Source organism: Macaca mulatta, chromosome 20, assembly GCF_049350105.2.
Source record: "Macaca mulatta isolate MMU2019108-1 chromosome 20, T2T-MMU8v2.0, whole genome shotgun sequence".
Taxonomy (NCBI): Eukaryota; Metazoa; Chordata; class Mammalia; order Primates; family Cercopithecidae; genus Macaca; species Macaca mulatta.
The window spans coordinates 63,330,840-63,355,736 of record NC_133425.1 but is presented as its reverse complement, the minus strand read 5'-3'; the positions used below and the strand labels follow the sequence as shown (position 1 = coordinate 63,355,736).

General features: G+C 47.5%; 1 protein-coding gene across 6 annotated transcripts in view; it reads left to right on the top strand.

Moving 5' to 3' along the window:
* The window catches only part of RANBP10 (RAN binding protein 10), an 84,924-nt gene that overhangs the window by 19,969 nt on the left and 40,058 nt on the right, over nucleotides 1-24,897 (top strand). For 3 of the 6 annotated variants that reach the window (XM_077983601.1, XM_077983602.1, NM_001266835.1), the window contains 1 exon segment: nucleotides 16,635-16,687. The exons of the other annotated variants lie outside the window; for them this stretch is intronic. Coding sequence is in view for 1 of the 3 variants with exons in the window: in NM_001266835.1 (NP_001253764.1) it covers nucleotides 16,635-16,687 (53 nt within the window). In the remaining 2 variants the exon portion in view is untranslated. 6 annotated transcript variants of the gene reach the window in all.

The window sequence follows — 24,897 nt, the reverse complement described above, 5'->3', positions numbered from 1 at the left end:
AGGCCAAGGCAGGGGGCTCACAAGGTCAGGACTTTGAGACCAGCCTGACCAGCATGGTGAAACACCCGTCTCTACTGAAAATGCAAAAATTAGCCCAATGTAGTGGTGTGTGCCTGTAATCCCAGCTACTTGGGAGGCTGAGGCAGAAGAATTGCTTGAACCCGGGAGATGGAGGTTGCAGTGAGCCGAGATTGCACCATTGTGCTCCAGCCTGGGCAACAGAGTGAGACTCTGTCTCAGAAAAAAATTGTAGAGGCCAGGCGAGGTGGCTCACACCTATAATCCCAGCACTTTGGGAGGCCGAGGCGGGTGGATCATGAGGTCAAGAGATCGAGACCACCCTGGACAACATGGTGAAACTCCATCTCTACTAAAAATACAAAAATTAGCCAGGTGTGGTGGCATACGCCTGTAGTCCCAGCTACTTGGGAGGCTGAAGCAGGAGAATTGCTTGAACCCGGGAAGTGGAGGTTACAGTGAGCCAAGATCACACTACTGCACTCCAACCTGGTGACAGGGCGAGACTCCATCTCAAAAAATATATATATATATTTTTTTTTGTGGAGACGGAATCTTGCTATGTTACCCAGGCTGGTCCTTGATACCTGGCCTCAAGTGATCCTCTTGCCTCAGCCTCCCAACGTGCTGGGATTACAGGCATGTGCCACCATACCCAGCCTAGAACTTCATTCCTTTTTATGGCTGAATAATATTTTGTTGTACTTACATATACATCACGTTTTGTTTTCCCTTCATCTATTGATGGATGCTTAGGTTGCTTCTACCTTTTGGTTATTGTGAACAATGCTGCAGTGAACATTGGTGTACATAGTGTTTGAGTTCCTATTTTTAGTTCTTTTGGGTGTTCACCTAAGAATGGTATTCCTGGTCATATGATAATTTTTGTTTAACTTTTTTGGGGAACCACCAAACTTTTCCATAGTGGCTGCACCATTTTACATCCCCACCAGCAGTGTGTGAAGGCTCCAATTTCTCTACATCCTTGCCAACATTTATTTTATTTTTTAAAGCCTTGCTGTCTTGCGTAGTCTGGTCTTGAACTCCTGAGCTCAAGCAATCCTCTTGCTTCAGCCTCTCAAGTAGCTGGAACTTTTATTGATTGATTGAATATGGAGTCTCACTCTGTCACCCAGGCTAGAGGGCACTGGCACTATCTCAGCTCATTGGAACTTCTGTCTCCTGGGTTCAAGCGATTCTCCCACCTCAGCCTCCCAAGTAGCTGGGATCACAGGCATGTGCCACCACGCCTGGCTAATTTTTGTATTTTTAGTAGAGACAGGGTTTCACCATGTTGGCCAGGCTGCTCTCGAACTCCTGACCTCAAGTGAGCTGCCTGCCTTGGTCTCCCAAAGTGCTGGAATTACAGGTGTGAGCCACCATGCCTGGCCTATGTATTCTTTTTTTTTTTTGAGATGGAGTCTAGCTCTGTCTCCCAGGCTGGAGTGCAGTGGCTCGATCTGGGCTCACTTCAACCACCACCTCCCTGGTTCAAGTGATTCTCATGTCTCAGCCTCCTGAGTAGCTGAAATTACAGGTGTGTACCACTTTGTCTGGCTGATTTTTGTATTTTTAGTGGAGACGGGTTTCACCACGTTGGCCAGGCCATCCTCGAACTCCTGACCTTAATTGATCTGCCCGCCTCGGCCTCCCAAAGTGCTGGAATTTCAGGCGTGAGCCACTGCACTTGGCGTGGAACTTTTAAATTATAGCTATTCTGGGTATGAAGTGGTAACTCCTTGTGGTTTTGATTTACATTTCCTAATGACTAGTGATGTTGAGGATCTTGTAATGTACTTACTGTATGTGGCTATCTGTATATCTTCTTTGGAGAAATGTCTGTTCAAGTCCTTTGCCTATTTGGGTTGTTTGTCTTTTTGTTGTTGAGTTATAGGAATTCTTTCTTTATTTTTGATATTAAACCCTTATCAGATTTATGATTTCCAAATACTTTTTCCTATTCCATAGGTTGTCTTTTCACTGTCTTGATTCTTCTTTTTTTTTTTTTTTTTTTGAGGTAAGTTTTTGCTCTGTTGCACAGGCTGGAGTGCAGTGGTGCAATCTTGGCTAACTGCAGACTTAACCTCCTGTGCTCAAGCGATCATTCCACCTCAGCATCCCAAGTAGCTGGGACTACAGGTACATGCCACCATGATTGGCTAATTTTTAAATTTTTTGTAGAGATGGGGTCTTGCCATGTTGCCTAGGCTGGTTTTGAACTCCTGGAGTCAAGCAGTCCTCCCACCTCCACAGCCTCCCAAAGCACTGGTATTACAGGTGTGAACTACCATGCCTGGCCTCTTGATGATGTCTTTGTTTTTTTTTTTTTTTTTGAGATGGAGTCTCACTCTGTTTCCGAGGCAGGAGTGCAGTGGCATGATCTCAGTTCAGTGCAACCTCTGCCTCCCAGGTTCAAGCGATTCTCCTGCCTCAGCCCCCTGAGTAGTTGGGATTACAGGCATGGACCACCACACCCGGCTAATTTTTGTATTTTTAGTTGAGACAGGGTTTTGCCACGTCGATCAGGCTGGTCTCGAATACCTGACCTCAAGTGATCTGCCTGCGTCAGCCTCTCAAAGTGCTGGGATTATAGGCATGAGCCCCGTTGAAATCTGAGGTCATGAATATTTACCCTTACGCTTTCTTCTAAGAATTTTATGGTTTTAGCTCTTTCCTTATTCATTTACTTACTTACTTACTTATTTATTTATTTATTTTTGAGACTGAGTCTCACTCTGTCACCCAGGATGGAATGCAGTGGCACGATCTCGGCTCACTGCAACTTCCGCCTCCCGGGTTCCAGTGATTCTCCTGCCTCAACCTCCCGAGTATCTGGGATTACAGGCACTTGCCACCGCGCCTGGCTACTTTTTTTGTATTTTTAGTAGAGATAGGGTTTCACCATGTTGGCTAGGTTGGTCTCAGACTTCTGACCTCAGGTTGTCTGCCCGCCTCGGCCTCCAGAAGTGCTGGGATTACAGGTGTGAGCCACTGTGCCCAGCCTTTATTTATTTATTTATTTATTTATGAGACGAGTCTCGCTCTGTTGCCCAGGCTGGAGTGCAGTGGCGCGATCTCTGCTGACTGCAAGCTCTGCCTGCTGGGTTCACACCATTCTCCTGCCTCAGCCTCCTGAGTAGCTGGGACTACAGGTGCCTGCCAACATGCTGGCTGATTTTTTGTATTTTTAGTTAAGATGGGGTTTCACTGTGTTAACCAGGATAGTCTCAATCTCCTGACCTCGTAATCCGCCTGCCTCTGCCTCCCAAAGTGCTGGGATTACAGGCGTGAACCAATGCGCCCGGGCTATTTTTTTTTTTTTTTTTTTTAGTGCCACTGGGTCAGTGTCAGATTTTTGGCCCAGGGCCTTACCTCTTATATTTAGATCATTTTCTTTTCTTTTCTTTTGTTTTTTTTTGAGACGGAGTTTCGCTCTTGTCATCCAGGCTGGAGTGCAATGGCGCAATCGTAGCTCACTGCAACCTCTGCCTCCTGGGTTCAAGTGATTCTTCTGCCTCAGCCTCCCAAGTAGCTGGGATTACAGGCATATACCACCATGCCTGGCTAATATTTTTTTTTTTTTTTTTTGAGATGGAGTTTCACTCTTGTGGCCCAGGCTGGAGTGCAATGGCTCGATCTCAGCTCACTGCAGCCTCCACCTCCCAGGTTCAAGCAATTCTCCTGCCTCAGCCTCCCAAGTAGCTGGGATTACAGGCATGGGCCACCACACCCGGCTAATTTTGTATTTTTAGCAGAGACGGGGTTTCTCCATGTTGGTCAGGTTGGTCTCAAACTCCCGACCTCAGGTGATCCTCTTGCCTTGGCCTCCCAAAGTGCTGGGATTACAGGCGTGAGCCACTGTGCCCGGCCTAATTTGTAGTTTTAGTAGAGATGAGATTTCACCATGTTGGTCAGGCTGGTTTCAAACTTCTGACCTCAAGTGATCCACCCACCTTGGGCTCCCAAAATACTGGGATTACAAGTATGAGCCACCTCACCCGGCCTCGGCCTGATTTTCTTATGTTGAATCACCCTTGCCTGTCTGGGATAAATCCCATTTGGTTGTGGTATCTAATCCTTTTAATATACTGTTGGATTTGGTCTGCTACTATTCTGTTCAGGATTTTTGGATCTATATTCATCTATATTGCTCTGTAACTTTCTTTTCCTTTGATATCTTTTTTTTCTTTTTTTTGAGACGGAGTCTCGCTCTGCCGCCCAGGCTGGAGTGCAGTGGCCGGATCTCAGCTCACTGCAAGCTCCGCCTCCCGGGTTCACGCCATTCTCCTGCCTCAGCCTCTGGAGTAGCTGGGACTACAGGCGCCGCCACCTCGCCCGGCTAGTTTTTTGTATTTTTAAAGTAGAGACGGGGTTTCACCGTGTCAGCCAGGATGGTCTCGATCTCCTGACCTCGTGATCCGCCCGTCTTGGCCTCCCAAAGTGCTGGGATTACAGGCTTGAGCTACCGCGCCCGGCTTTTTTTTTTTTTTTTGAGACAGAGTCTTTCTCTGTCACCTAGGCTGGAGTGCAGTGGTGCAATCTCAGCTCACTGCAACCTCCGCCTCCTGGGTTCACACAATTCTCTGCCTCAGTCTCCCGAGTAGCTGGGATTACAGGCGCCTGCCAGCACGCCTGGCTAATTTTTTTGTATTTTTAGTAGAGATGGGGTTTTACCATCTTGGCTAGGCTGGTCTTGAACTCCTGACCTTGTGATCCACCCGCCTCGCCCTCCCAAAGTGCTGGAATTACAGGTGTGAGCCACCACACCCAGCCTGATGTCTTCTTAGTGACTTTTTGATTGCTGTTCCAGGGTCTTCCTCATCTTGGGTTTGCATCTGGGCACTGCACATTTACAATGTGCACAGACATTTTTCTGTGAAGAACTGAAGTCTCTAGGTCAGAGCTGGGAAGGAACTTAAGAGCCTTTGGTTTAACCTTTCCTCTTCTAATAAGGAACCTGATATGTGGGTTGAAATCTAAGACCCATAGTCCTGAATTAGGCTGGAGTGTCTGAGATCAGTCTTTCAGAGTCAAGGGTGTTGTGTTTGGAGCCTTGCTGCGAAGTGTTCCTGTCACCTCAGAACTCTTCAGGAGGCAGGAAGGGAAGTCAGACTTGTTGTCAAAAGGGTTCTCTGTGCAGGGGTCTCAAACTTGCTGTCAGGAGAGGGTGGTAGAGTACAGTAAAGGGGTCGTCTCCTTCCTGTGGCCTTGTACGTATCTGGAAGGTGTGAGAGTCAGGTGGCCCTGGTTTCTAAGGTTCTGTCCTCTGTCCACCACCAGGCCTGCCTGGGTCGCAGAAGAAACTCTAGTCAGTTGGAGCTGTGCTAAGTCCATCTCACTGCAGCAGGGTCTCCTGCGTGTGTGCTCTGTGCCCAGCTTGGGACACACTAGGTGCCATGTGAGCCGGAGCCCCAGTGCCTCTGCTCAGCAAGGATTTTGACTGTTTCTTCTGTTTCTGAAGCTGTACTGTTGTGATGCAGCCTCTGCCTTTCTGTCAAGACTTGGGGTGCTAGGTGGACCAAAGAGCTGACCATGGAAACCACGTTCCCTAATGTGTCCCCCATCACTGAAATATTGTCCTGGGGTGATCCAGAGAGAGTCTGATGAGTGAGAGCCAACAAACTCTGCAGTTTGTAGCCATTGCTCTTAAAAGTGGTTTTTAAGAGATGGTTCTTACAGTGATTTTTGGCCCAGCATGGTGGCTTATGCCTGTAATCCCAGCACTTTGGGAAGCCGAGCTGGGCAGATTACATGAGGTCACCAGTTTAAGACCAGCCTGGCCAACATATAGTGAAACCCCATCTCTACTGAAAAAATACAAAAATTAACTGGGCGTGGTAGCGCACACCTTGTAGTCCCAGCTAGTTGGGAAGCTGAGGCAAGAGAATTGCCTGAACCTGGGAGGCAGAGGTTGTAGTGAGCCAAGATCGCGGCACTGCACTCCAGCCTGGGTGACAGAACAAGACTTCATCTCTAAAAAAATAATAAATAAAATAAAATATAAAATAAACTATTTGGCTGGGTGCGGTAGCTCACGCTTGTTATCCAAGCATTTTGGGAGGCCGAGGCAGGCTGCTTGCTTGAGCTCAGGGGTTTAAGACTAGCCTAGGCAACAGGGCAAATCCCCGTCTCTAAACTACCCAGGTGTGGTGGCACTCACCTGTGGTCCCAGCTATTCAGGGGGCTGAGGTGGGAGGATGGCTTGAGCCTGGGAGGCAGAGGTTGCAGTGAGCAAGATCTCACCACTGCACTCCAGCTTGGGAGACAGAGTGAGACCCTGTCTCAAATAAAAAAAATTAGAAATTAAAATTTAAAAATTGTAAAAAGTAATTTGTGTTAGTTGTAGAAAATCTGGAAAACGAGAAAAAGGAATCCAAGAGGACTGGACTGTACTTGCAGCTCTCCATATGACTGCAGGGTTTCAGCAGACTTGCTCAGGTGGCAGGGCTGGGTGGACCCCCTTGCTTGGGTGGCAGCATGGACCCCCTGCCACCTGTAGTGGATGGTGGGAGCTTCTGGGTGGACTCGTGAGTGTGGACAGCTGTGGGCCTTTGCTGCCTGCTTCTAGGTGCGGTTGCTTCTCTATCTCATGTTCTGGTGGATCTCAACTCCACTTGGCCCAAGCAGCGCCTATTTGCTGCCCTCTTGTCTCTTGTGCTAGATGGGGCAGAGTAGCTGTTCTTGTATCTCCAACTAGCATTGTGGTTTTGGCAGGCAAGGGTAGGAACTGAGAAGTTATAAGCCCACTCGTGGCCTCACTGCCGCGAAGAGCTTGTCTGTTGTCTCTCTGTGCTTGCTTCCTGTCTCACCTCTCTGGCATGATGTCTCTTCTCCACTTTGCTGCCATATAGAAGAAAGGAGTAAGTCAGATGGCTTTACCTTACTTTCACTTGTGTCACAGCGTAAATAATTCCCTCTCTCCAGCTCCTTAAATGTATCCTGCAGTTAGAAAAGGAGGCCCTAGTAGAGAAGTGTTGGGAGCTAAGTTGCTCTATCTATTCCAGTCACCTGCTCCGGGAGTAAGAGCCCTTGTTGCCGCCCTCCCTCCCAGGCTGACCCAGGCAGGCTGTATCCGTGAGTGTTCCTAGCATAGCCTGGCCCGTTACCAACTAGGAAGCAAACACCTCCTTTCTCCTTGGTAATCTCAAGTAAACAGGCGTTTGTTTTAGATGTCCTGAGATCCAGGCCTTCCAGAATGGCCTCCTTTCCTTACCAGATCCTGATGCTGGAAGATCCTCCAGTGTATGAATGAATGGACAAAGTGGGGTTATCCCGTCATCCACCTTCAGCCCCCGGCACTGCACCCAGGTGCTCCTTTGTCTGATCCTGTTGAATGGCTGCACTGGGGGCTCTCCAGCCTCATGGTAATAGCTGATAAAGCAGGCTCTGAGAGCACATGAGACATGCCAGTGGGCGTGTGGTGAACTCAGTGGTGGAGGTGAGATTGGAGTCTGGGATTGTCAACTGTATTTGCTCCATGGAGCAAATACATAGCATCAGTGCCAGGGCTAGAGAGCACAGCTGGAGAATGGCTGCTGCTAACTCTGGCTGAGCACTTTGGCTCTAGTATTTCCAAGTGGGTCTCAGAGAATTGACCTTGGTGCCTGGTTGTGCTGGGCAGTGTCTTGGGCTTCTCTAGCCCCTCCCCCACCCAATAAATTCACTGTGTTCTAGAGCGCACTTACCTGTCTCCACATCATTCCACTGCTCCTGTCCTGCCCTTGTCATTTTCCATGGGAATGACTCTGGAAGTGTCCAGTTTTGGTTCTTCGATCCATTTTTCAAATATCAGCTGTTTGATTAGCTGTGCCCTTTCTTTTTTTTAGAGACATAGGTGGTCTTTTTATGTTGCCTAGGCTGGTCTTGCACTCCTGGCATCCAGTGATCTTCCCGCCTTGGCCTCCCAAGTAGCTAGGATTATACGCTGAAGCCACCATCCCCAGCTTAGCCCCTTCTGTGGCTTGCCATTTACCTCTCATGAAGTTCAGATTTCTTAAGCTAGCATGCAGGCTGTGCATGCACAGCCCATTTCCTGATCCAGCTGGGTCTGCCCAGACTGTAACCCTGTCACACAGAACTTCTCTTAGTTCCCTGACCATGTGGCTGCTTTCTTGCCTCTATGCCTTTTCACATTCTGCTGTGTTTTTTTGTTTATTTATTTGTTTTTTGAGACGGAGTCTCGCTTTGCCTCCAGGCTGGAGTGCAGTGGTGCAATCTCGGCTCACTGTAACCTCCGCCTCCCGGATTCAAGTGATTCTCCTGCCTCAGCCTCCTGAGTAGCTGGGACTACAGGCGCCCACCACCACGCGCGGGTAAATTTTGTATTTTTAGTAGAGATGGGGGTTTCGCTATGTTGGCCAGGATGGTCTCGATCTCTTGACCTCGTGATCCACCTGCCTCGGCCTCCCAAAGTGCTGGGATTACTGGCGTGAGCCAGTGTGCCTGGCCCACATTCTGCTGTTTCTGCGCGGACCATGATCCTCTTTCTCCTCTCATCTCCTTTACCAGGCCTTGGCTCAGCCTTCACTTCCTGAGGGAATTCCTGACTTTGAGTCAGCACACCTTGAGTCTCTGGCTTGCCCCGACTTGACATTAGAACTGTTGAAGGGCAAGGATTGAGCCCAGGCTCCCATCCATGTGTCCCCAGCACCATACTGGGTACAGGGGATTTTTGTTGATGACATGAGTGACTGGAAGAACCTCTGTGAAAAGAAATTTATCACACCTGTTTTTACTGAATTATTCAACGTTAGCAAGGACCCAAGAGCTCCTGATAACTCAGCCATATTCAAGTGCCTCCAGAGATCAATAGAGGAAAGGCAGTGTCAGTGGCCTCCTATGGGGATTCTTCCTGTTCCATAGATGCAAAGATATTGTAGTATGTGTACAGGAGAACGAGTTTGAGGTTTTTGTTACGCCCTTTCCTTATTTTTTTTGTCTCATTCTTGGCAGCTCAAAGGGTACAAAGTGGTATCTCGCTGTTTTTTGTTTTTGTTTTTTCCTTTGAGAGAACGTCTGGCTCTGTCTCCCGTGCTGGAGTGCAGTGGTGCCATCTTGGCTTGCTGCCACCTCCACCCACCCCAGGCTCAAGCCATCCTCCCACCTCAGCCTCCTGAGTAGGTGGGACTACAGGTGCGCACCACCATGTCTGGCTAATTTTTGTATTTTTGGTGGAGACAGGGTTTCACCATTTTGCCCAGGCTGGTCTCGAACTCCTGGTCTCAAACCATCAGCCCTCCTTGGCCTCCCAAAGTGCTGGGATTATAGTCATGAGCCACTGCGCCCAGACTATTTTTATTTTATTTTTCTTTTGACACAGTGTCTCACTTTGTCACCCAAGCTAGAGTGCAATGGCATGAGGCATTGCAGCCTTGACTTCGTGGGCCTCAAGCTGTGCTCCCACCTCAGCCTCTCAAGTAGCTGGGACTACAGACAAGTACCACCATGCCCAGCTGATTTTTATATTTCTTTCGTAGAGATGGGGTTTTGCCATGTTGCCCAGACTGGTCTTGAACTCCTGAGCTCAAGCAATCCACCTGCCTTTGTCTCCCAAAGTGCTAGGATTACAGGCATGAGCCACTGTGCCCGGCCTTATTGTAGTTTTGATTTGCATTTCTGTAATGATAGTGATGGTGAGCATCTTTTCAGGTGCTTGTTGGCCACGTGTACACCTTCTTTAGGGAAACATCTGCTCAAGGACTTTGCCCCTCTCATTTTTTAGAGACTAGGTTTTGCTGTGTTGCCCGGACTAGTCCCAAACTCCTGGGCTCAAGCAATCCTCCTGCCTCAGCCTCCCACATTGCTGAAACTACAGGTGTACACCACCTTTCCTAGCTAAAAGTTTTAAAGTTTGATGAAGTTTATCTATATTTTCTCTTATTGCCTGTGCTTTTGTCCAAGAAATTATTGCCAAATCCAATGTCATGAAGCTTTCTTTCTATGTCTTTTCCTGAGAGTTGAAGTTTTAGCTCTTATGATTAGGTCTTTGATCCATTTTGAGTTGATTTTTGTATATGGTATAATGTAAGCAAAAAACTTTCTTCTTCTTTTTTTGTTTTAGACAGAGTTTCATTCTTGGTGCCTGGGCTGGAGTGCAGTGGAACGATCTCGGCTTACTGCAACCTCCACCTCCTGGGTTCAAGTGATTCTCCTGCCTCAGCCTCCCAAGTAGCTGTGATTTCAGGCATGCGCCACCATACCCGGCTAATTTTGTATTTTTAGTAGAGACGGGGTTTCTCCATGTAGGTCAGGCTTGTCTTGAACTCCGACCTCAGGTGATCTGCCCACCTTGGCCTCCCAAAGTGCTGGGATTACAGGCATGAGCCACCACACCTGGCCAAACTTTATTCTTTTGTTTGTGATTATCCAGATGTCCCAGCATTATTTGTTGAAAAAACTGTCATTTTCCCATCTAATGGTCTTGGCATCCTTGTTGAAATCAGCTGACGGTACCTGTGAGGGTTTCTTTCTGGGATCTCTATTCTATTCCTTGAACTGTATGTCTATCTTTATGCGAGTCTTACACCGATTTGATTATTGTAGCTTTGTAGTAAGTTTTGAAATCAGAAAGTGTAAGCCCTCCAACTTTGTTCGTTTTGAAGATTGTTTTGACTGTTTCTGTCCCTTGAGATTCCATATGGATTTTTCTATTTTTGTGAAAAACATCATTGGGATTTTGATAGGGATGGTCTTGAATCTGTGTATCACTTTGGGTAGTATTGACATCTCTTTTTTTTTTTTTTTTTGAGATGGAGTCTCGCTCTGTCGCCCAGGCTGGAGTGCAGTGGCCGGATCTCAGCTCACTGCAAGCTCCACCCCCTGGGTTTACGCCATTCTCCTGCCTCAGCCTCCCGAATAGCTGGGACTACAGGCGCCCACCACCTCGCCTGGCTAATTTTTTGTATTTTTTTAGGAGAGACGGGGTTTCACCGGGTTAGCCAGGATGGTCTCTATCTCCTGACCTCGTGATCCTCCCGTCTCGGCCTCCCAAAGTGCTGGGATTACAGGCTTGAGCCACCGCGCCCGGCCAGTATTGACATCTTAACAATAGTGAGTCTTATAATCAGTGAACAGAGGATGTCTTTCCATTTATTTGTGTCTGTAATTTCCTTCATCAACATTTTACAGTTTTTAGTGTCTTTTGCCTCCTTGGTTAAGTTTATTTACTTTTATTTTTTATTTTATTTTTATTTTTTTTTGAGACGGAGTCTCGCTCTGTCGCCCAGGCTGGAGTGCAGTGGCCGGATCTCAGCTCACTGCAAGCTCCGCCTCCCGGGTTTACGCCATTCTCCTGCCTCAGCCTCCCGAGTAGCTGGGACTACAGGCGCCTGCCACCTCGCCCGGCTAGTTTTTTTGTATTTTTAGTAGAGACGGGGTTTCACCATGTTAGCCAGGATGGTCTCGATCTCCTGACCTTGTGATCCGCCCGTCTCGGCCTCCCAAAGTGCTGGGATTACAGGCTTGAGCCACCGCGCCCGGCCAAGTTTATTTACTTTTAATTATTTTATTCTTTTTTTTGGTGGGGGATGGAGTTTCGCTCTTGTCCCCCAGGCTAGAGTGCAGTGCTGTGATCTTGGCTCACTGCAACTTCCACCTCCCGGGTTCCAGCAATTCTGCCTCAGCCTCCCGAGTAGCTGGGATTATAGGCATGCGCCACCACACCTGGCTAATTTTTGTATTTTTAGTAAAGATGGGGTTTCACCATGTTGGTCGGGCTGGTCTTGAACTCCAGACCTCGTGATCCAGCCGCCTTGGCCTCCCAAAGTGCTAGGATTATAGGTGTGAGCCACCGTACCCAGCTTAAGTATTTTATTCTTTTGATGCTATTGGAAATTGAATTGTTTCTCAGTTTTTTTGATTGTTCATCGTTAGTGTGTAGCAACACAACTGAAAAGTGAGAAATAGGGTAACTTATTAGTTCTTTTTTTTTCTCTTTCTTTTCTTTTTTTTTTTTTTTTTGAGGCAGGGTCTTGCTCTGTCACCCAGGCGGAGTACAGTGGCTTGATCTCTGCTCATTGCCACTTCTGCCCCCAGGTTCATGTGATTCTCCTGCCTTGGCCTCCTGAGTAGCTGGCTAATTTTTGTATTTTTAATAGAGACGGGGTTTCACCATGTTGGGCAGGCTGATCTTGAACTCCTGACCTCAGATGATCTGCCTGTCTTAGCCTCCCAAAGTGCTGGGATTACAGGCATGAGCCACCGCACCTAGCCCTGCACCTGGCCAATTCTAATTTTTTCTTTTTTTTTGAGATGGAGTCTCACTCTGTCACCCAGGCTGGAGTGCAGTGGCGCCATCTCAGCTCACTGCAAGCTCCGCCTCCCGGGTTCATGCCATTCTCCTGCCTCAGCCTCACAAGTAGCTGGGACTACGGGAGCCTGCCACCACGCCTGGCAAATTTTTTGTATTTTTAGTAGAGACAGGGTTTCACCATGTTAGCCAGGATGGTCTCGATCTCCTGACCTCGTGATCTGCCCACCTCGGCCTCCCAAAGTGCTGGGATTACAGGCGTGAGCCACTGCGCCTGGCAAGTTTTTTGTTTTGTGCAATCTTTAGGGTTTCCCTTTCTTTTCTTTCCTGTTTTTTTTTTTTGGAGACAGAGTCTCACTCTGTCACCCAGGCTGGAGTGCAGTGGCACAGTCTTGCTTACTGCAGTCTTGATCTCCTGTGCTCAGGTGCTCTTCCCACCTCAGTCTTCTAAGCAACTGGGATTACAGGTGCATTTCACCATGTGCACCGAATTTTTTGTATAGACAGGATATCGCTATGTTGCCCAGGCTGGTCTCGAACTCCTGGGCTCAAGCGATCCTCCTGCTTGACCTCCCATAGTTCTAGGACTACAGGCATGAGCCACCACACCCTGCAAGGTTTTCTACGTATGGGAACATGTCATCTGTGAACAGAGATAGTTTTACTTTCCAATTTGGATGTCTTTCATTCCTTTTTCTTGTCTGATTGCTTCACTAGAACTCCCAATACTGTCTTGAATAGAAGTAGTGAAAGCAGGCATCTTAGATGAAAGGCTTTCAGTCTTCCACCATTGAGTATGATGTTAGCTGTGGGTTTTTTTAAATTTATTTTTTGAGGCAGAGTCTCGCTTTCTCACCCTGGCTGAAGTGCAGTGACCTGATCTTGGCTCACTGCAACCTCTGCCTTCTGGGTTCAAGTGATTCTTCTGCCTCAGCCTCCCTGGTAGCTGGGGGATTACAGGCGTGTGCCAGCACACCCTGCTAATTTTTGTATTTTTAGTAGAGACGGTGTTTCACCATTTTGGCCAGTTTGGTCTCGAACTCCTGACCTCAAGTGATCCACCTGCCTCGGCTTCCCACAGTGCTGGGATTACAGGTGTGAGCCACTACACCTGGCCAGGTTTTTCATATATGACCTTTGTTGTGTTAAGGTAGTTTTCTTTTATTCCCACTTTTTTGAGTGTTATTGACATGTAATTTAACATGCTATACAAGTCACCATTTAAAGTGTACAATTCAGTGTATTTTAATATATTCACAGAGTCTGCTTTGTTTCTCTCAGATTGGTTGGATGATAGTCTTCAAGTTTATGAAAAGTTTCTGGAAGATAGAAGAGTGCATTTTTTGGTAGCTTTAAAACACCATGCTTTTGGAAAAGACTTAATGTTACCCAGTATTTGAAGAGTAGGGGCTTATTCTCCTTGAACCCTGACTCAGCTGTGACCTCATTGGAGTATGCAACCTGGGCTCCTGTGGGGCTGCTCCCTGTGTCATTGACCCGTGGAGGTGGAATGGCGCCCAAATGTGGGTGTCAGCTTCCTCTGGCTGCTATCCCCTTAGACAGTCCACTCAGATTCTCAACTTGAAGCAGGGGTTTGTACAGAGGCTTCCAGACCATCCACTAATAAACACCGTCTTACCTGTGGAACAGAGTCTGTAGGAAGGTGTTTAGGGCTAGCTGCTGGAGAATAGAGAGACTTCTCCTATGGGGAGGACTAAGCAATTTGTGTTTTGAGCACAGGTGCTTTAGTGATTCCTCATTCCCACAGAATGTTATGGAACGAGTTGCAGCGACCGAGCATAACTCTTCTTGAGTGACCTTTGACCTCCCCCTTTGCACATGTGCTCCAAACATAAACCCTTACCTAGTGTCAGGAAACCTGTGTGCCAGGGATGGGATGACATGTGGTGTTGGGCGTAGCCCCAGGCCCCTCTGAACAGGGCATGGTGAGTGGCTGTTGTCTAAGTCAAGGAAAGCCCTGGCTGTGTTGCACTTGTGCCTGTTGGACTGCTGACTGCAGGGCAGCTGGGGTCGTTTGCTGCTTGTTCAGCTGAGGTACTGAAGGAACGGAGACTGGCTTTTAGCAGCCTCTGCCATGTAAAGTCAGGAAGCTGATTATTTGGGCTACAGTTTTTCTGGAAAAAATGTTCAAGTTTTAATCTAATGGGAATTCTGCCAGCAGGCTAAGACACCTTCTGTTCCTGATGGTCCTTGAAGCTAGCCCCTCTGGCAGGAGGTGGCAGGCAGTTTGTGTGTTTCTGGGAATGACTGAGCAGTCCTGTCCAACTACAGGATATATTGGTTCATGTCTTTGACCTTTAAGGATCCAACTCTGTCTCAAATGCTGCTTAAAGCAGAAGACAAATTCCCTTTGAACCATGAAACTCCCTCTTTGAAGTGCTGTTCCTTTTGCTTTGCTCCTTTCCCTTCTCTACCTTTTTCCCTAAGCCATGTGGGCCAAGTTATCAGGGCCATATATTGAGTTGTATCCTTTCCTGGTTCCTACCCAGCATGATTGGGATAGCTGGTTTCAGAGGAAAGTGAGTAGGTCAGAGCCTTCCCTCCCTGCCTGATCCTTTATTTGGGTAGTAGAGGCTGCTCCCCCAAATATAGTGGTGCAGCAACCCAGAGAAAGGCAAAAGGGCATTTACTGCCAATAAAGGACTGGCAGGGGCAGTATATTAAGCCTTTTTAATGTTACTATAAAGAAATACCTGAGACACGGTAATTTATAAAGAAAAGAGGTTTCATTGGCTCACAATTCTACAGGCTTTACAGGAAGCATGGTGCCGGCAAAGGCCTCAGGAACCTTACAATCACAGTGGATGGTGACTAGGAGCCAGCATGTCACATGGCAGAAACGGGAACAAGTTGCAGAGAGGTGCCATACTCTTTTAAACAACCAGAACTTGCAGGAACATAGAGAACTTGTTCATTACTGTGAGGACTGCCCCAAGACATTCATGAGGGATCTATCCCCATGATCTTAACACCTACCACCAGGCCCCACCTCCAGCCCTGGGGATTACATGTCTACATGAAATTTGGAGAGGACAAACATCGAAACCATATCATTCTACCCTGGGCCCCCAAATTTCATGTTTTTCTTACATTGCAAAATATAATTATGCCTTCCCAGTAGTCCCCCAGAGTATTAACTCGTTCCAGTGTTAACTTAAAAGTCCCAAGTCCAAAGGTAAGACGGTGTTTATTAGTAGATGGTCTGGGAGCCTCTGTACAAACCCCTGCCTCAACTTGAGAATCTGAGTGGACTGTCTAAGGGGAGAGCAGCCAGAGGAAGCTGACACCCACATTTGGGCGCCATTCCACCTCCATGTGTCAATGACACAGGGAGCAGCCCCACAGGAGCCCAGGTTGCGTACTCCACTGAGGTCACAGCTGAGTCAGGGTTCAAGGAGAATAAGCCCTCACTCTTCAAAGAGTGGGAGGAGTTAGGGGATCTCTCGGGGCCTCATATATCACTACTCCCAGCTTTGTGTGGTTTGGGAGGCCAATGTGAATGTATGTCGGGAAGGTAATTAATTTTGAGACCCAGAGAACAAGCTCTGTGTGAGCAGTCTTGATTGATGATCCTAGGTAGATCCAACATGGCTTTACTTTTTCCATGTCCTGGTCTTTGGTGCAAACTGGGTTGTCCCTGTGGAACGACCGTGCATTGCTCTGTCAAGCACTACCTTGGATTGAGATACTTCAGGCACATCTTAGGAATAGATTCTGGCCGGGCGCGGTGGCTCAAGCCTGTAATCCCAGCACTTTGGGAGGCCGAGACGGGTGGATCACGAGGTCAGGAGATCGAGACCATCCTGGCTAACATGGTGAAACCCCGTCTCTACTAAAAAATAACAAAAAACTAGCCGGGCGATGTGGCGGACGCCTGTAGTCTCAGCTACTCGGGAGGCTGAGGCAGGAGAATGGCGTGAACCCGGGAGGCGGAGCTTGCAGTGAGCTGAGATCCGGCCACTGCACTCCAGCCTGGGCGACAGAGCAAGACTCCGTCTCAAAAAAAAAAAAAAAAAAAAAAAAAAAGGAATAGATTCTGTGCCTTAGCTACATCCAGAACACCAAAGAACTGGAAACCGTGAATTCATGACACTGTCCTCTGAAACTGAAGCCAGTGGTTCACAGTGACACGTACACACAACCTTCTGTTTCTCTAGCTGGGTGAGGCAGTAAGATGCTTTCCATTAGCAAATCGAAATGTCAGGTTTCTCCAAGAACCATTAGTATAAGAGCCTCTACATTCATTGCTTTTCTCATTTTTTTGTCTTTTACCAAGAAATATTTGAGAAGGGAGAAACATGAGCGTTTGCTAACCAAAAATTTTGTGTTTTTTTTTTTTTTTTTGAAGTTACATGGGAATAGGACTCTCGGCTCAAGGCGTCAACATGAACAGACTTCCTGGTGAGTCACTGTTGAAGAGAACATTTGTTCTGCTCTCCTGATCCAATTGGTGTTGAGAGTCATGGTGGTAGCAGAGAGGCTGGGGAGGACTTTGTTTGCTAGCTGCCTGCCTCAAGCCATGCCACTGGTTGGAGGATCCTGAAAGGTAGCCTTTGGGCCAGGATGGTGTGCATTTCCATTCCAAAAATTAATTGACAAGTGATTGTCATTAATGGAATTTGAACTGTTTGCCATCAAAGTCAACTGACCTGAGTTTGCTCCAGGTGGGGATACGCCTCAGTAGCCCTTGCTCCCATTGGCCTAGCTGAGCAGACTCAGGCATGTACTGGGAGGAAGACTGCTGCCAACCTTGGCTCCTTTGTTACTTCATCGTGTTAAAGATCAAAGTTTTTGTCTGGGCGCAGCGGCTCACGCCTGTAATCCCACTTTGGGAGGCTGAGGCGGGCGGATCATCTAAGGTCAGGAGTTTGAGACCAGCCTGGCCAACATGGTGAAACCCTGCCTCTGCTAAAAATAAGAAATTAGCTGGGGGTCGTGGCACACACCTGTAATCCCAGCTACTTGGGAGGTGGAGGCAGGAGAATTGCTTGAACCCGGGAGGTGGAGGTTGCAGTGAGCTGAGATTGTGCCACTGCACTCCAGCCTGAGCGACAGAGTGAGACTCCATCTCAAAAAAAAAAAAAAAATCAGAGTTTTTAAGTGACCTCCCACGTAGAACATGATCAAAACAGTTTCTTACTTTTATTTTTTATTTTTTAATATATATATATTTTTGAGACAGGGTCTCACTCTGTAACCCAGGCTGGAGAGCAGTGGCTCAATCACAGTTTACTGCAGCTTCAACCTCCCAGACTGAGGTGATCCTTCCACCTCAGCCTTCCTAGTAGCTGGGATCATAGGAGCTCATCACCACGCCCAGCTAATTTTTTGTAATTTTTGTACAGACAGAGTTCTGCCATTGCCTAGGCTGGTCTTGAACTCCTGGGCTCAAGCCATCAGCCTGCCTCAGCCTCCCAAAGTTCTGGGATAACAGGAGTGAGCCACTGCACCCAGCCTTATTTTTATCATGTATTATTTTTCTTTTGAGACAGGGTCTCACTTTTCACCCAGGCTGGAGTGTAGTGGTGCAATGTTGGCACCACCTTCTTAACCTTCTGGTTGGCTCAACCTTCTGGGCTCAAGCGCTCCTCCCACCTCAGCCCCTCAAGTGGCTGGGATTATAGGCATGTGCTACCACACCTGGCTAATTTATAGGCCTGTGCTATCACACCTGGCTAATTTCAGCTATTTTCTGCCCAGCAGCTCGTACCTAGACCTGGACTGGCTGCAACTGGGGAGACAAAGCTTCTGCCATGAACTGATGGGTTCCAGAAAATGGTCTTAAGTCCGTTGGTCCCTTGAGTGGCAGAAGTGACATGATCCAGGCTTCCCTGACACTGTCATGGGGTCAGGAAAAGTCCTTGTGTTTTTTTTCCTGGCCTCCTCCTCTTTGTGCCTATGACACAGAGAAGGCAGCTGGCTTTTCCCAAACAGGGAGTAACACTCAGACCTTACATCTTTTCTGATCAATGTTTAATGTGAATCACTGATTTTTTTCTAGTAGGCTGATTTCAAATACTTTCAATCTAGGATGCTTAGGATTCAACTAATTGTCAGGAATCTTTTTTCCCCCTTTGATTAGTCTGAGTGAAAACTGGTTTTTCATTATTAATCAGAATGTGTGTGGCTGTGTTCTTTGTTATACGAGTGTCTGGCCTTGGCTAAGGAGATGTAGCTGTAGTATCTGTAGCTCTGCCTCTTAATGAACAGGAAAAATAATTTCCTGTCAAGTGCAAACTGATTCTTAATTTTGTTTGTTTGCTCTAGGTGTGCTCTTTCAACTTTTGCACTGAGTTGGTAGTGGAGAAGAGAGACTTTTATGAGCTTTTTTTGGTTTTGTTTTTGGAGACAAGGTCTCATTCTGCTGCCCAGGCTGGAGTGCAGTGGCATAATCATGGCTCACTGCAGTCTTGACCTCCCATGCTCAAGTGATTCTCCCACCTCATTCTCCCCTTTAGGTGGGGCTTACAGGTACAAGCCACCATACTCAGCTAATTTTTCTTTTTTTATAGAGACGGGGTCTCACTGTGTTGCCCCAACTGGTCTCAAACTCCTGCGTTCAAGCAGTCCTTCTGCCTCAGTCTCCCAGAATATTAGGAGTACAGGCATGAGCCAGCCTGCCTGGTAGGGGACTTTTTTTTTTTCTTTTTTTTGAGGCAGGGTTTTGCTTCGTTTCCCAGGCTGGAGTGCAGTGGCGCAAACACTGCTCACTGCAGTCTCAATCTGCTGGGTTCAAGCGATCCTCCCACCTCAGCCTCCTGAGTAGCTGGAACTCTAGGTACATGCCACCACGCCCAGCTAGTTTTTTTCGTATTTTTAATAAAGACAGGGTTTCGCCAGGTTGCCCAGGCTCGTCTGGAACTCCTGAGCTTGAGCGGTTCACCCATCTTGGCCTCCCAGAGTGCTGAGATTACAGGCATGAGCCACTGCTCCTGGCCGGAGACTCTTTAGGTGCCAGTTTGGAATCATCTGTAGGATATATTGGGAAATTAAAAATATAAAGCATGGAAATACATAATATCCTACCAACTGTGCAGAAAAAAGAGAAAACAAACATATCTGTATTTACTTGTACATGTATAGATCATCTTTGGAAAGCTACAGAAAAACTTGTAATATTGGCTGTTCCTTGGGAAGGGATGGGTGGCAGGAGCCAGGACTGAGAAAGAAAAATTTTGACTTTCGATCCTTTGGAATTTTCTTTCTTGTAAATATGTTATCTGTTTTAAAAATGTAAATGAAATTAAAACAAAATAAACCGAAGCAAATGACTCTGTATTAGGAAACCCTCATGTTTGTCTTTTAGGTAGTCTTAGGATGTGGCTTGTTACGCCATGTGTTGGACTTAGTATTCTTTTCTTCATATGTTCTTTTTTTTTTTTTTTTTAAAGACAGGGTCTCACTTTGTCGCCCAGGCTGCAGTGCAGTGGTGCACACATGGCTCACTGCAGCCTCAACCTTGCAGGCTCAAGCGATTCTCCCGCCTAAGCCCCGCAAGTAGCTGGGACTACCAGCACGTGCCACCATGCTCAGCTAGTTTTTGTATTTTTTTTTTTTTTTTGAGACAGAGTCTTGCCCTGTCACCCAAGTTTTAGTGAAGTGGCACGATCTTGGCTCACTGCAACCTCCACCTCCTGGGTTCAAGCGATTCTTGTGCCTCAGCCTCCCCAGTAGTTGGGATTACAGGCGCACACCACCATGCCCGGCTAATTTTTTGTATTTTTAGTAGAACGGGGTTTTGCCATGTTGCTAAGGCTGGTCTCGAACTCCTGAGCTCAGGCAATTTGCCTGCTCAGCCTCCCAAAGTGGTAAGATTACAGTGTGAGCCACCGCGCCCGGTTGTTTTTGTATTTTTTGTAGAGACAGGGTTTTGCCATGTTGCCCAGGCTGGTCTTTTTTTTTTTTGAGACGGAGTCTTGCTCTGTCCCCCAGGCTGGAGTGAAGTGACGCATCTCGGCTCACTGCAAGCTCTGCCTCCTGTGTTCTCGCCATTCTCCTGCCTCAGCCTCCCAAGTGTCTGGGACTGCAGGCGACTGCCTCCATGCCCGGCTAATTTTTTGTATTTTTAGTAGAGACGGGGTTTCACCATGTTAGACAGGATGGTCTCAATCTCCTGACCTCGTGATCCGCCCGCCTCAGCTTCCCAAAGTGCTGGGATTACAGGCATGAGCCACTGCGCCCAGCCTTCCCAGGCTGGTCTTGAACTGAGCTCAAGCAATCCACTCATCTCGGCCTCCCAAAGTGCTGGGATTACAAGTATGAGCCATCATGCCTGGCCGTATGTTCTTTTTTCTTTAGTAAAAACCCCTTTTTTTTTTTTCATGAGACAAGTCTTGCCCTGTTGCCCAGGCTGGAGTTCAGTGACATGATATGGTTCACTGCAACTTTGACCTCCCAGGCTTAAGTGATCCTCCCACCTTAGTCTCCTGAGTAGCTGGGACTACAGGTGCACACCACCATGCCTTTTTAATTTTTAAAAATTTTTTGTAGAGACAAGGTCTCCCTGTGTTGCCCAGGCAGGTCTCTAACTTCTGGACTCAAGCGATCGTCTCATCTAGGCCTCTCAAAGTACTGGGATTACAGGCATGAGTTACCGTGCCCGGCTTTTTTTTTTTTTTTTGGAAACAGGGTCTCACTATCGCCCAGCTTGGAGTATAATGGAGTGGTCACGGCTCACTGCAGCCCTGAGTTCCTAGGCTCAAATGATCTTCCTGCCTCAGCCTCCCAAGTAGATGGGAACTACAGGTGTATACCACCATGCCTGCCTAGTAAAAACTGTTTTTGTGTCACCCATTGAGTTTCAGATCCATGGAGTGGAGTAGACGAGGTGAGAGGTGTTCAGAGTCTGCTGGGCTGATCTGAGTCTCTTTGAGATGGGACCATATGGAGCCAGCCTAGTCTGTTTCCCTTTTTCACAATGTGAGACTTTTTAACCTCTCTGGGCTGGTCTGAGGCCAGCTACTGGTCATGTCCTTTGACATTGCTAATATAAAGCCGTAGGGAAATCTATTTTCCTCATGGGTGCACCTCTCTTTGGCAAGAGGAAGGGGCCTAAGTGTTCAGTAGATATTGCACTTGTCTTTGCTTCACTCTGCCTGCCAGCTCCTCAGGGTTTTCCTTCCTGCCATATCTGATCATCTCCCTGATTATCTTTAAGGTGGAAAGGAGGAATCACATTGCATCTAGATAGCCCTTCTTCCTGGGAAGGATGGATGCCCCTGGCTCTTCCAGAATATAGGGCTAGCCGAATGTCCGGACAGATCTAGCACGGGGCAGATGTAAGGTTGGAGTAGAGGGTACCCCTCTCAGGGGTGATAGTGGGCCTTTTTGTTAGTTTGTGTTCCTGTCAAGGAATACCTGAGGCTGGATCATTTATAAATAAAAAAATTTTATTTGGCTCATGATTCAGGGCTATACATGCCTAGCTCCAGCATCTGCTTCTGGTGAGGGCCTATGGAAGCTTAAAATCGTGGTGGAATGGAAGGGGAGCTGGTATATCACATGGCTAGAGGGAGCAATGTGGAGGCAGGAAGTACCAGCCTCGTTTTCAAACAACCAGATCTCACATGAAATCATTACCGCTGGGAGGGCACCAAGCAATTCATGAGGGATGCCACCATAACCCAAACACCTCCCACTCACCAGGCTCCATTCCGTCATTGAGAATCACATTTCAACGGAGATTTGGTGGGGACAAACATCCCAACTGTATCAGCTTGCCATTATTCATTGCAATGCTGGGTTTTGAAGATCAGAATCCCTTTTGGTGCTTTCCACTTTCTGGGATCACTTTTTTATTTCTGGTGATGAGCATACATTCTGTAGAACTGAAAGCATCATGATTCATAAACAGAGATGAAGGTCCTGGTATTTTCGTGGGGAGGTGGGATGGAAGACGATAGCAGCTAAAGCCTTTCTGCCAGCCGCTGCTGATTTTCAAGAGGCCCTTGGTTGAGACGCAGGTCAATTGAATGGTTCAGATGTGTGGTTGGTAGGAGGGCAGTAGTGGTGGTGGCCTAGGCTGGGTCCAGACTTTGAGACTTTGGTGTTTGTTTGTTTCTTTGTTTATTTATTTATCTGAGACAGGGTCTTACTCTGTCTCCCAGACTAGTGCAGTGGCACAGTCACAGCTCACTGCAGCCTCAACTTCCTGGACCAAGTGCTCCTTCCACCTCAGCCTCCAAGTAGCTAGTACTACAGGCATGTGCCACCAGGCCCGACTTATTTATTTATTTATTTAGACGGAATATCACTCTGCTCCCCAGGCTGGAATGCAGTAGCGCTATCTCGGCTCACTGCAAGCACCGCCTCCCGAGTTCACGCCATTCTCCTGCCTCAGCCTCCTGAGTAGCTGAGACTACAGGCGCCCGCCACCACACCCGGCTACTTTTTGTATTTTTAGGAGAGACGGGGTTTCACTGTGTTAGCCAGGATGGGCTCGATCTCCTGACATCATGATCTGACCGCCTCGGCCTCCCAAAGTTCTGGGACTACAGGCGTGAGCCACTGTACCTGGCCCAGACTAATTTATTTATTTATTTATTTTTGAGACAGAGTTTCACTCTTGCTGCCCAAGCTGAAGTGCAATGGCACAATCTCGGCTCACTGCAACCTCCGCCTCCCAGGTTCAAGCGGTTCTCCGCCTCCTCAGCCTCCCAAGTAGCTGGGATTACAGGCATGCGCCACCACACCCAGCTAATTTTGTATTTTTTGTAGAGACAGGATTTCTCCATGTTGGTCAGGCTGGTCTGGAACTCCCAACCTCAGGTGATTCATCCGCCTTGGCCTCCCAAAGTGCTGGGATTACAGGTGTGAGCCACTGTGCCCGGCTTATTTTTAAATTTTTAATTGATATGAGGTCTCACTGCATTGCCCAGGCTGGTCTCAAACTCCTGAACTCAAGCAATCTGCCCACCTTGGCCTTCCAAAGTGCCGGGATTACAGGTGTGAGCTACCATGCTTGGCCTGGTGTTAACTTTAAATGAGATATTTGAGGGTTGATGTATCCTCAGGCTTGCTTGCCGTCACTTGGGACTTCAGTTGCCTGCAGGTCAGTGTTACATTTATCCCCATTTGCCCCAAGGGTCTTTGTGCGCATTCATGAAGTGTGTGCACACTGAGATAAGTGTGGGCGTGTGTAATTGGCATAAACTCTTGCTGCCTATGTAAGTAGTCCATGCATGTGGAGCCATTTTGTATATGTGCACCATGTTTGAACAAACCTCCCTCCTAATTGGATATTTTTATTTGTCCGGAGGAGTTTACTTTTTTTTTTTTTTTGAGACGGAGTCTTGCTCTGTCACCCAGGCTGGAGTGCAGTGGCCGGATCTCAGCTCACTGCAAGCTCCGCCTTCCGGGTTTACGCCATTCTCCTGCCTCAGCCTCCCGAGTAGCTGGGACTACAGGCGCCCGCCACCTCGCCCGGCTATTTTTTTGTATTTTTTACTAGAGACGGGGTTTCACCGTGTTAGCCGGGATCGTCTCTCGATCTCCTGACCTCGTGATCCGCCCGTCTCGGCCTCCCAAAGTGCTGGGATTACAGGCTTGAGACACCGCGCCCGGCCTTACTTTTTTTTTTTGATAAAGGGTCTTATTGTGTCACTAAGGGTGTAGTGGAGTGGCACGATCACAGCTCACTGCAGCCTGGACTTCCTGGCTCCCACAATCCCCTTTCCTCAGCCTCCCAAGTAATTGGGACTATAAGTGTGTACCACTACACCTGGCTAGTGAAAAACATTTTTTTTTTTGTAAAGGTGGGGTTTCACTGTGTTGCCCAGGCTGGTCTTGAACTCCTGGGCTCAAGTGATTCTCCTGCCTCAGCCTCCCAAAGTGCTGGGTTTATAGGCATGAGCCACTACACCCACCTAAGTTTGCTGTTTTGACCGGTACTTACACATCTTTGTGCAAAGTCCTTGTTTTTGCTTCTTGTACTATTTTTGAGGGGTGTTAATGTTTTAATACAGTTAAGATGTTCAGGTTTATAGCCCTTACATTTTATTGGGCTAGACTATTTTGGGGTTTCATTAGCAACATGCCTGTTTCTTTGATGGGCCTATCAATCAGACTTTTATTAAATGTTCCAAAATGTTCTACTGGCATTTCAATTGATAATGTGTTGCATAAAATCAATGGATTAGTATGGAAAACCTCAATCTTACTGAAAATTTAGTCTTCCGAACCAGAAATGACATGTGTCTGTTTATTTTTACATTGCTTTATTTAATTTATAGATAGGATCTCACTTTGTCCCCCAGGCTTGGATACAGTGGCACGATCATAGCTCACTGTGACAGGATTGACAAGCCCTATGGGAGGTGATTCAGCTGGACTTGGTGTCTTCACAGTAGATTATTAGACTGTAAGCTACGAAGTGTGCCTCTAGAGTGTTCCTGATTATTTGTTTTAAGAATGCTTTTATTGGCTGGGCGCGGTGGCTCAAGCCTGTAATCCCAGCACTTTGGGAGGCCGAGTCGGGCGGATCACGAGGTCAGGAGATCAAGACCATCCTGGCTAACACGGTGAAACCCTGTCTCTACTAAAAAAAAATACAAAAAAAAACCTAGCCGGGTGAGGTGGCGGGCGCCTGTAGTCCCAGCTGCTCGGGAGGCTGA